General features: G+C 43.3%; 1 protein-coding gene across 1 annotated transcript in view; it reads left to right on the forward strand.

The window, feature by feature from the left end:
- The window catches only part of ERBB4 (erb-b2 receptor tyrosine kinase 4), a 1,004,693-nt gene that overhangs the window by 815,441 nt on the left and 176,643 nt on the right, over positions 1 to 12,609 (forward strand). Inside the window, exon 19 of the mRNA XM_066575628.1 lies at positions 2,054 to 2,152. Coding sequence (XP_066431725.1) covers positions 2,054 to 2,152 — 99 coding nt within the window. The remainder of the gene's footprint in view (positions 1 to 2,053; positions 2,153 to 12,609) is intronic.

A 12,609-nucleotide genomic window follows, 5' to 3' on the forward strand; every position in this document is an offset into this window, starting at 1 on the left:
GGCCAGTTTTAAATTTGACAATCCAATTTTTCACTATGGAGCACTTGTAGCCTAATGTTTTCACAATGGCACTGTGAATGTCTTTGGCTGACATCCTTTTTGGAAATAGAAACGCCATCACTGCACTGCTCTCCTTGGCAGTAAAATCTGCTGCAGTCGTCGCCGTGTTGTCTCCAAACCAACATAACACAAGAATTGCTCATGAGATCATGCCAAAATTTGCTCCCAGGAGTCTTAAAGGTAATATAGAATAAAGACTCCTTTAAAGACATGGATCTTGTAAACCATGTTTTTCTCTTTATAAAATGCACCTAGGTTTTAGAGGAGGAAAACAGAAAAAAAAATATTTTGAACTCCAGACGAGGCAATGAAGTAAGTAACTTAGTCCACACACAGGAAAACTTTCTGGACAAAGCGGGATTGGTCAGTAGTATCCATTTACTGTAACTTTGGCAAATCCAAATTTACAACAGTAGTTTTGCACAATTACATGCATAGGAGGTGGTGTGACAGGAAGGACTCTCAAGGTAATCCAGACAATCCACAGTCCTAGTTATCTGTGTGTCACCCACTCCCAGTGACTCTTTTTCTCTCTCCAACACTCTACTGGTCAACACTCACAGTTCTGGTGCCTTTTCTTTCCCAAGCAGCGGTCCTTCTTTCTCTCTCTCTCAGTGCTTAGTGGTAGCACTGGCACATCCTGGGTAGAATAGGCCCAGGCCAAGCAGAAGGGAATCGCTCAGCTTCTTCCATTCTCCACACACAGATCAATAAATGCATGTGGGAGTCACTCACTGACCTGAAAGCAGAGCTGTTGCGGCTTGTCGGTCGAGACAGGATTGTCGCATGGTGGCCTCAACACAGGCCAAGACCTGTCACCTGGTTAGGCAGGTAAAGGGTTAATGCACTATGTGCAGAGACTGCTGGTTGCTGTCTCACGATGCTGCATTCTGACTGTTAGTCATTCCTGGGGGAAGGTTGGGGGTGCGGTTCTCTAATTGCTCTGCCAGTCATCAGGTATGAAGAGCTATATATTCTCACCCCTCCCTTTACTCAATGCTGCTTATTCCGTTCCATGGTGGAGTACTTGGAGTTTGGAGCTCTTCTGTGCTGGGTGTATTGCTACTTGCAGATAAGTTGCTGCGGGTTCCTTTTCAGTTGTATTTCTGCCTTTCATTTCTGTTTTCTCTGCTGTCCGGTTCATCTCTCCAGGGGTCCCTATTGGGACAATTAGGACCCATGATGACGATCGTGGGGCCGTCTCTATCGAGACGATTACTCCGCTTCTAGGCCAGGGACCCTTCACTCCCCTCTGCTAGGTTAGGGCCAGGCTTTCTTTTCCCTGGAGTTGTGCTACCGTTCAGCATAGAGTGGTATGCTGCAATTTCCAACAGTGTGTACATTCCCTGTTGCCGTGCTGAGTATAGTACTCTGGTGTCACACAGGCTTTACATCTGGGTTACGTATTTCAGTTGTGGTTTGCACTGTTCTTCAGTGCATAAATGTATCTACTACAGTAGCTGTGAACATCACCCTGCGTCCATGCTGAGTGTGATGCCTGTGAGCGGCACAGACGTGGCAAGAGCTTTTTGCACTTGCACTCTTTTTGCTCAGACTCTCTCTGTCATTGACTCCCTAGACTAACAACCAGACTCTCTTGCAACCACATATATATCCCAGGATCATATAACAAGCAACATGATACATTTTCAGATATAACCCAGACATTAACCCATTCAGTGCTGAAGAGGTTCAATACGCATAGCTCAAATGCATACCACACCTAAGACACTGATAAGACAATGACACGAGACAGACATATAACATTATGGAGGAGTCCCACTAACTCTGGGCCACTACACATGTATCAATGGTAATAAGAAATGTTGACTGATAAGCAGTTATGCTTTTAAAGGAATGCGAATTGTTTGTTTATCAACGTGATCTCTAAAATATAATAATCTGTAACAAATCACAAAAGCTGTATTTTATCGAACATTATAGTGTTGAACAATATACTAAGAGTTTGGTATCACTCTTTTATCTTCTTTAGGGCATCTGGGTCCCTGAAGGTGAGACTGTAAAGATTCCTGTGGCCATTAAGATCCTAAATGAGACAACAGGACCTAAAGCCAATGCTGAATTCATGGACGTAAGTAACAATGTGCGATATTACTGCTGCAAGTTAGGGAGTATGGGGTCAAGTCTAGACTATGCAACTAATCTTGTTCCTCTATCCTAAAGTCAATGCATCTATTTTCCAACAGAATAGTAGTTGGAGGCTTCATCAGTTCGTAAAATGAAGGGTGAAGGTGCCTAATCTGCAATTTACACCTCCTTAAAACAGAAGACAGCTAAATAACAATACTGAATTGTTGTCAGTAGAGAATTGCTCTCTGCTGTTACTTATTTGGGGGAAGTTAAATTATTTGGGGTGCACATAACAGGAGAAGCCTCTCATGCAACAGATGCCATCTGAGGTGCAACTGAAGCTCCTGGGTTCCAATGCAAAATCTGCAATACAGCCCCCACCTATTATGTGCTAGTTATAACACTGGTGTCCATTTATGTGTCAGAGGAGTCCTTAGATCCCCACAAACATTGGGGCCTGGGTGTGACTGTTACCTCTGCATCATGCCTACACCCCTGAATGCCACAGGATAAAACATACTATAATATACCTTGTATGTAAACTAATTTAATTCCCACCTTTTTGAGGTATACAGGAGTATACGTAGAGAAGGTGCAAATATTTACACCCATATCTTGATACTTAAGAGGCCCCTCAGAAAAATAAAAAGGTAATTGTTTTATATATAGCACATGATAGGTGGGTGACTCCAAATTTCAAATTTTACATTGGTACCTTAGGAGACAGAACTGCACGCAGGATTTTCTCAAGCGGAAGGGGCTTCATAATGAAACTTTGGTTGGACTTGAAGTGTTTTGCAAACTAGATTTTCTCCCATTCCTATAGCTCCTACTTTAGTACAGTAGGCTGGGGAGAAGAGGTGGCTGCTGGTGTTTGGGGAGAAAGCTTTCTTGTCTCCTTTTCTGGAGAGAAGACTGGAATAATTTCTCCCCGAACACTGGCACCCTCATCCCCTGCGCAAGTAAGTCTGATGTACTGTTCTGCTTGTCCTAGGGTCATTGTGATGGAGAAGATCATTTGCTAACAGAAACAGTAGTAGTAAGCAGGTATACTCCAAGCACTAGACAGGTAGGGTGAGATATGTACAGTAGAGCACACTGAATGACCCTGTGTGGCGCAGAGTGTTAGGGCAGCAGAAAATCAGTCCTAAGCTCTCGCTCACGACCTGAAGGTTGCCGGTTCAATCCCCGAATGGTTCAGGTGGCCGGCTCAAGGTTCTCTCATCCTTCCAAGGTTGGTAAAATGAGTACCTAGCTTGGTGCAGGTAATAAATAATTACTTGAAAGTGCTGTGGAAAATTTTGGGGCTATACAAATAACAAGATTTATTTATTGTTGTTGTTTGTGTATGGAGAGAATGGCAGCCATGTCTTCTGTTCAGCACTGTACAAAGTCTTTAAAGGGGCTGTCCAGTTAGAAATGAACTTTTTAAAATATGAGCCTAAGTGGAAGTTAGGTGACCACTGCCTGCCAGTCAGAGGCCACAGCGACACTATTCCGAACTCCTGGCATCATGGCGCCCAGGATGTGAAAGCTGATGCAGGAGATGCAGGTGATGCTGCGGACTCTGATTGGTAAGCCATGGTCACCTGACATCAGCTTTCAACAGAGGCAAGGAGAATCATGGTGCTGCAGTGCTAGATCGCCGGGGCTGAGGACGGTAAGTACCCATTTGTTGTATAGTTTCAACCTATTTATCTTATATTTTAAAAAGTTCATTGTAACCAGACAACCTCTTTAAATAGTAGTTATAGAGTTAACATATAATACCACTATACAAGAACAAAGTATTACCTCCACACCCTGAACACATATTAACACCATATAGTGACAGAATAATACTACCATGCCATTACTGAATAATATACAGTATACAAAGAACGTTGTTACCAGCATACAATGACCATCTAATGGTAGATACAAGTTCTGCATAGACACTCTGCAGTCCATAAAAGTGATTACAGTTATGTTAGATCCGGTGACTATGATTGGAGTCATTTTTGTTCTTGTTTTTTCTTACTTTGCCCCAAATTTCCATGAAAACTTCTTTTGGACATGGCTCATCTCTGGATTGTTTGCTGCTCAGAAATATTTTGCTTCCCATTTTTCCATCCCACTCCCCACCTATTTTCACCTCTTCACAGACAACCCATCCCATTGCTTCCCCCAATATTGTGCCTGCTGCTGCCCCAGATGCATCCATATATAGTGCCCCATATAATAATAATGCCCATACAATAATAGTGCCCAGCTTTGTGTCCTATACAGTAATAATGCCTCCCTATGAGTCCCACATAGTAATAGTGCTCCCTTAATGCCTACAGCATACTAATAGTACCTCCTATTAGTGCTAGCACAATTTATCTCACAGTGTTAGTGACCCCTTTCTGTACCATTACAATAATAGTACCTCCTTACTGCCCAAATAGTTTCTCTCACATGGCAATAATGCCCTTATAGTGCCTACCTCACAGTAATAGTACCACCTTACTGCCTTTACACAGTAACAGTGCCCTCTATACATTAAAGTGCCCTTGTAAAAAATTAAAATAAATCCCTGTTTCCATAATGAACAGAGCAGCCTACAGGCTCATGTATGCTCGTTGCTTGTTTTGTCAGTTGCACATTGCAGGCAGGCATGATATAGTGCATCACTACCTTACACCAACCTGCGTCAAGTTCCCGGTGCCTCGTAAGTGGCAAGCCTTATGTAGCCTGCATCTTATGAGAATATACAGTGGGATTGGGTGTGGATGGTGCCTTGCTTTTCCATAGTATTCAACTGTATCTGTGTCTTGAGGACACAATTAAAGTGATATAATAGGGCAATTTTAACTGTATAACACCCCTTCTTCCTTAAGGCCCTTTTACACGCTACGATTATTGTTTAAACGGCAGAACGATTGAACGAATTGCTGTCATTTCTGCATAAAATTACTCGCACCTAATCATCTCTTATTTTCCCTCATTAGCTTAAGCAGCTGTTTGCTCAGCTGGACGTGTGTTTACAGAAGGGTTATCTGGCCAGGAGAATTCCATTGTATACTCCCGCCATGAGTAAACAGTGTACTCATTGTGCATGCCAAACAAATGCAATGAGCACATTGATAAGAATTTCTTTTGAACGCCAAGCAATGGTTTTTATGCGGGCTAAAAACCTGCAGCTAATGACAAGTGAATGAATAGTGCACGACTGCCCGCATTTACAGGTAGCAATTATCACTCACTTTCGGCCGTTTGAACGAATTTTTAGCGATAATTATCATTGCATGTAAAAGAGCCTTAAGACACCTTCCTATATGGAGGTCTGAAAGTATATATTTTAATCATTACAATTTAAAGGGAACCTGTTATGGGACTCAGAGGTCAGGGAACGGCAAGTCCTGGGAGTGGTGTGTGAATTATAAGATGAATAAGGAAATGGTTAATTGATCTTTCCCTTCCCTTCTTTGGAATGAAAGGTAATATAGGGCTGGTACAATTGATTTAGCAAATTGATTTCAGTATTTTAATTTTTCATGTGGTTTTCTCTTCTGGGACACAACTGTATATTATATGAAGCCGCTGTTGTTGTGGTCCAAAAGTAAATTTAAATTAACCCTTTCCAATCCACTGTCTGACCGTTATGATTTAAGGCTGTACAGCTCTGATGTTGGAAGACCTCTATCGGGGGTTCTCTTACTGTATATTGCCAGCCTCTCTGCTGTTGGAGCCTATCCAACGTGTCACCTCATGCAGTACTGGCTTTAGCCAGCATATAGCGCTGTTGTATAACGGCAGAAAAAGAGTAAGCCCCCTAGGAAAGCCAGGATACAAATTGGATTGGAAAGGGTTAATAGTGATACATCATTCACTCCTAAGTATCTATTCTCATTTAATGACTTTTACATGATAGATTTTAAGCTTTATTTTTGATGTTTCATGAAGATGTAAAGCTGAAACCTCCAATAATCTTCCAATCAATTCCACTTTAATGGAAGGTGATCTGTAAACGTCTGTTCCTCAGCCTCGCTCTATCCTAGGAACACACAGAAACGTTTAGATGAAAAGAATCTGCTCTTTTAAATTGCAAACACCTGTCATGAAGGTTTCCTTCTCTTTTCTACATAAGGCAGTCACCTTTATTTTTCCCTATTCAGGAAATAATGAAATAATAATTTCATGTCAGGGTGGTCTCTAATTCAGTGCAAATCAATACATTGTAGGCACTGAAGTGTTTAATCTGACAAGTGACTCCAACATAATCATCCCCTTTCGTACACACAATGAACCAGCATCAATCACTTCAGAAAATGCGGAACCTTTAATGATGAGTGTGCCATCAGCGAGTCTTTTACATTAATGAGGAATCACAATGTTCCACAGCTATTGGGATACATGTGTAGCAGGCTCGCTGCAATGTCTTCAAGCTTAATAAAGCTGCTTATTAATGAACACTATACAAGTTCTTCTGGAAACTTAGGCAGCTTACCAGTTAGCACCGTCCAGATGTCCTTAAGGGGATTTTCTAGGACCAAAAAATTGTATGGGCAAAGAATGGTATAAAATGTAAAAAATAAGCGTTACTCAATAGAGATGAGCGAGCGTACTCGTCCGAGCTTGATACTCGTTCGAGTATTAGGGTGTTTGAGATGCTCGTTACTCGAGATGAGTACCACGCGGTGTTCGAGTCACTTTCATTTTCTTCCCTGAAAAATTTGCGCGCTTTTCTGGCCAATAGAAAGACAGGGGAGGCATTACAACTTCCCCCTGCGACGTTCAAGCCCTATACCACCCCCCTGCAGTGAGTGGCTGGCGAGATCAGGTGTCACCCGAGTATTAAAATCTGCCCGCCCGCGGCCTCGCCACAGATGCATTCTGACAGAGATCAGGGACAGTGCTGCTGGTGCCGGAGCTGCTATAGGGAGAGCATTAGGAGTTATTTAAGGCTTCAAGAACCCCAACGGTCCTTCTTAGGCCATAGTCAGAAATCGCAGATCGCACCTATCTGCGATCTGCGATTCCTGTTCTCTTCTCTATATGCGCTCAATGGGGCTGGCGGCAGCAGCGCCGACCCCATTGAGAACATATAGAAGACAAATCATTCTTCTCTGCCACAGCTGTAACAGCTGTGGCAGAGAAGAATGATGTTTGCCCATTGAATTCAATGGAGCCAGCAATACAGCAGGTTCCACTGAAAGGAATGGGCTGCCGGCGTGCGCGGGATGAATTGTCGGGAAGGGATTAAATATAGAAGCCCTTCCCTGCAATTCATCCAGAAATGTGTAAAAATAAAAAATATATATACTTACCTTGTCCCAGCAGACGGAGTTCAGTGCGGCCGGCAGTGGGTGTGAAGGGGGTGTGAGTCAGACCTGCCTCTGATTGGCTCAGGCTGAGCCAATCAGGGGGCAGGTGTGACTCACACCCCCTTCACACCCACTGTAGGCCGGCCGCGCTGAACTCCGTCTGCCGGGACAAGGTAAGTATATATATATTTTTAATTTTTACACATTTCTGGATGAATTGCAGGGAAGGGCTTCTATATTTAAGCCCTTCCCGACAATTCATCCCGCGCACGCCAGCAGCCCATTGCTTTCAGTGGAACCGGCTATAAGCATGTAACCCAGGAGAAGTGGCAGCGGAGTGTCATGCAGGCAGTGATTGTGCTTTGTTGGAGGTAGTGTGGTGCTTAGCTAAGGTATGCATTGCTAATGAGGGTTTTTCAGAAGTAAAAATTGTTGGGAGGGGGGGGCCACTCTTGCCGCTATTGTGGCTTAATAGTGGGACCTGGGAACTTGAGATGCAGCCCAACATGTAGCCCCTCGCCTGCCCTATCCGTTGCTGTGTCGTTCCCATCACTTTCTTGAATTGCCCAGATTTTCACAAATGAAAACCTTAGCGAGCATCGGCGATATACAAAAATGCTCGGGTCGCCCATTGACTTCAATGGGGTTCGTTACTCGAAACGAACCCTCGAGCATCGCGATAATTTCGTCCCAAGTAACGAGCACCCGAGCATTTTGGTGCTCGCTCATCTCTATTACTCAACTGTTAAAGTCCTCGTTCCAACACAATCTACCTGTTCCACACCACCCAGGTCCCAGACTGCTGTAGCGGTCACGTGTCGTTAATTGTTCACCAATTACTGACTTCAGCCGTCACATGACATTCATGGTAGTGATTGTCTGCAGCAGCCATGTGAACAATGAAAGGCATGTGACTGTTGCAGAAACTCCCCCAAACAGGAGATCACATGATCTCTGGGCGCCCCCTTCCAAAGCAGAGATGCAGGGTCCTAGCAGACCAAGATCAGCTCTGTTACTGAATACTGTCACTACAGAGGAATGCTTTCCCCTGTAACTGTGACTCCTATGGATGCTCCAATTACAGTTGAAAAGTGTAAAAAAGACAATTAAATGACCCCCAGAGGTGTTATGTGGGGGACCTGGATGTTAAAAAAAATAGTCAAGAAATATATATTATGCATTTGGGCATTGGGGCATTTTCTTGTATATATATATAAAAAAAAATATATATATATATATATATTAATAGCCGCACAAAAATACTGCGTGTTTGTATGTTTAAAAGCCCTTTTGCCGGCTCCCATGTGTATTTGTGCACACGAAAAATATGCACAAAATCAGTGCAGCGAATACGCAGATTTTCTGTTTATGTTGTGTGCATTTACAGAAGGCCATAGTTCATTTTTTCACATTATCGCACATTGCGTGAAAAAATACACTCATGTGAATTAACCCAATGGGTTGTATTCACTGCGTATTACGCCCTCAAGGCTCCTGCACACGAGCGTATGCATATAGATGCTCAAGAGAGTATGACGTGATTGCGCTGAAGAGGGAACTCTATCATGTGTTCTTGCGAGTGTATCCACGCTGCTTACTGTACGTTTTTGTGATGCCTGGCTTGTTCTAATGGGCGTGGGATACACATGAGTGTATCCTGTGCCATTTTTGAACTGGCTAAGCAGCCTAATTAGTCCCTGGTGCTATCAATTAACATTGAAATCCCTCAGTTACATGCACAATTTTGTGCAGATGGGGTGCACATTAGTCTCCTATGGTGCCTTGGATGCACACAAAATACAGCATGTCACGTATTTTCGCCCAACGGAATTATGCATGCAAAAACAATGAATGTCAAGGAACTCATTGAAATCAATGGGTTCAATCCCCAGAGGTTTGCATGGGTAATTTTGTTTGCACGAAAACATGCGCCAAATTACCTGTGTGCAGGAGCCTTCAGGCCGGCTTCATACGGGCATATTTGCATGCGCAAAATTTGCGTATGCAATAGGCAGAGAATACAACTCATTGATTTTAATAGGTTCCTTTACATTTGTCTTTCTTTCACTTGCATTTTGGTCACGCAAAATGATATTTTTCTGTTTATTTGCACCCCAAAGGTCTCCATAGAAGTCAATAGGGGGGAGGGGTAGGAAAAGTACAGTGCAATACACCGAAATATGCACAAAAAAAGCCGTAATAAGTGTGCAAAAGAGTTGCACTAAAGCGCACGTAAATGCAATTACACTCCTGTGAAGGAAGCCTTTGTTCCTGACAGTTCCATCACCTTTTATGGCAAGAATAGCGCTGCAGTCAGAGACCTTAACCCTTTGCAATCCAGTTTTCGATTCAGGTTTTCCTAGGGGGCTTTCTCTTTCTGCCATTATACAATGGCGCCGTCTGCTGGCTAGAGCTAGTACTGCGGTATGGGACATGCTGGAGAGGCCCCTGACAACAGAGCGGCCAGTAAGAATACCCTGCTGGATGTCTTCCAACATTGGAGCTGTGCAGCCTTCAATCAGAATGTCTTCAGACGTCAAACCGTGAATTGGAAAGGGTTAATAGGACCCCAAATACCGCCATTATAGGCCAGTGGGTTATGTTGTGGGAGCCATCCTGCAGGTATTAACAGTCACACAAGGGAAATCCCAGGCAGAAAGGTAAAAGTTTTGAGACTATTACTAATAACTTCATGTGCGCCAAGATGTTCACGTGACTCAAAGTGCTGTAGCGCTTGGAATCCACCCCTTTCAGTCCCCATTATATATCAACCAAATCGCAAATTGCTACAAAAAACATGAAAATAGCAGATGGAAGTATTGGCAATGACTTGTGCTGTGCCTGTAAAATAAGTGCCATTTTGTGGTATAAACAATGCCTAGACGCCCTCCCATCTGATTATTATTTATGCCCGTGTTCATTGTTGAAGCGCATGTTGTAGTTTATAATTTTAACTGGCCAGACAGTGTAATTTCCGTGGCTTCGAAGGATGAGGAAGAAATTACAGCATATCGAATAAGAGTTATCAAATGCGGCCAACTTGCTGGAAAATTATAATGTAACGGTTACACAATCAGCCATTGCCCGGCGCTTACACGGAAATATCATTACAACTACATCACAGAGCTTACTGCTAAGAATGCCAGTTGTTACCTTGTAGCCCAGCTTGGGGGGAGGCAGAGATATGAAAGTATATGAAGAACTGCGAAAAGTCTCACATTAACGCCCACGCTGTTTTTGAACCACCTGATCAGCCTAATTACTCCCAAGTGTTATTAATTAATACCGCAAAATTGCGCCTCCTATGGTGGCTTGGGTGCACAAATGTGCAGAAAGTAGAGTATGTTACATATTTTTCCCCCTGACGGAAATGCATGCGTAAAAACATAGAATGTAAGGGAATCCATTGAAATCAATGGGTCATATTGTCAGCGGTCTGCGCGTGCAAAAATGAACACAACTTTTCTTCTAGAACAATATCTTGAAATCAAGCAGATTTTCAAGCCACCCAATGGGCAAAATCAGGATCCCGGAACAGCAATTTAGCAGCTGGTGCAGCTTTGTTTAGTCTTTGCAACCAAGCAGCCCGAACTATATGTAAGCAGCAGTCGTGCTTGGAAAAACCTATAGGGCTTCTCCAAAGGTTTTGGACTAAGTCCTTGCAGAGAGCATGTAGCACAACAACGGTCCATCACTCTTCTTGCACCAACTCTCTTCTCTTAGGTCGCATTTACATGGGCGTAAATATTGCGCAAGTAATACAAAGCACTGAATCCCCATTGATCTACATAGGAGCATTCAGACCTGTGTTTTTCACAGGTGTATCTACTTTCTTCTCCAGATGGGGAATTGTTACAGGCATGTTGTTTTCGGTGTGATGGCTCAAAAAAATAACAGCTGTCATGAAAAATGAGTTGGCAGCTTACTTTTTCTCCACTGTGTTGACCCTCTATGATCACAGTCTTGGGTTTTTTCGGCTGACCCTCCATTCCATACAAGTTACTATTGTGTTCTTTGGGGCTGCACTTATGGAGTTTCTAGTTGCCAGAAATTCCCCTGTAGAGACAAGTGCTTCCTTTAAATTTATAAATTAATTCCGCTGAGTCGCACATGTAAAGGGAAGACACCCCCCCCCCATGCCATAATTAAGGGGAGAAACAAGACACAGACTAGAGAAAGCCATAGGGGAAGAAGAAAGGAGAGGTGGAAAAGAGAGAAAATAATGTCTCGCCAAGCACAGGCAGGACAAAGACAAGACATTTGATACAAGGATACATGACCCCTACGGCCGGCTTCACACTGGCGATAGGCTGGTGAAGGAATCCCCTGACATAGCTGTCACAGCTGTGTCAGGCGAATGCGATGTACCCTCTATGTTTTCAATGGGGCTGGCACTGCTGCCATTGGCCCCATTGAAAACAATGGGCGATAGCGAGATTTTTCTTAGCGTTGTGAGGGTTGAGTGAAGATATCGCAAATGAGAATGAAACCATTGAAAATCATTGGTTTCATTATCGTGCTTTTTTAATCACTCTCACATCGTAAGAAAGCCTATTGCTAGTGTGAAGTCGGCCTTACACTACTCTCCTCTTTTGTCACCAATAAGCCTAAAGACCTAGGCACTGTTCATATCTGCATCAGATACTCCGTTTAGAGCCCTCGGTGCAGATCCATCTGAAAATATCAGATTAAATAACTCCACATGCTGCACTATTTCTTCTGGGAAAATACCAGAGGTCTGTACAGAAGCCGGATGGACCCCATTATAGTCAAAAGTCTACCTCCATGTTTGTCTGTTAGTATTACTAATTGCATCCTACTGCATCTGTTGAGGTTTTTCTTCATGGCCTCTTTACCATGAAAACAATATGAATGAATGTGACAAACTGGTATTCAATTGATTCCATTGAACCAATCCATCTATTTACTATAATAACCTTGCATGACTGTCCGTGTGACATCTCCGTTTCCCACTTTTGTTCACTAGTGGCTAGTTTTAGGGTAGTCTAACTCAAGCCCCTTATTATTCACGATGCTCAGAAGCCCTTTTATGCCAAGAAACAACAGAGAGTTGCTGGTGGTTGGGCTTGGAGCTATTGTGCATGCGCTCCAGAGATCCTAGTTAGAAGTGCGTAAGTGCCGGCCAGCTCTGCTCCATAGTGGATGGTGG

Source organism: Eleutherodactylus coqui, chromosome 8 (genome assembly GCF_035609145.1).
Source record: "Eleutherodactylus coqui strain aEleCoq1 chromosome 8, aEleCoq1.hap1, whole genome shotgun sequence".
Classification (NCBI taxonomy): domain Eukaryota; kingdom Metazoa; phylum Chordata; class Amphibia; order Anura; family Eleutherodactylidae; genus Eleutherodactylus; species Eleutherodactylus coqui.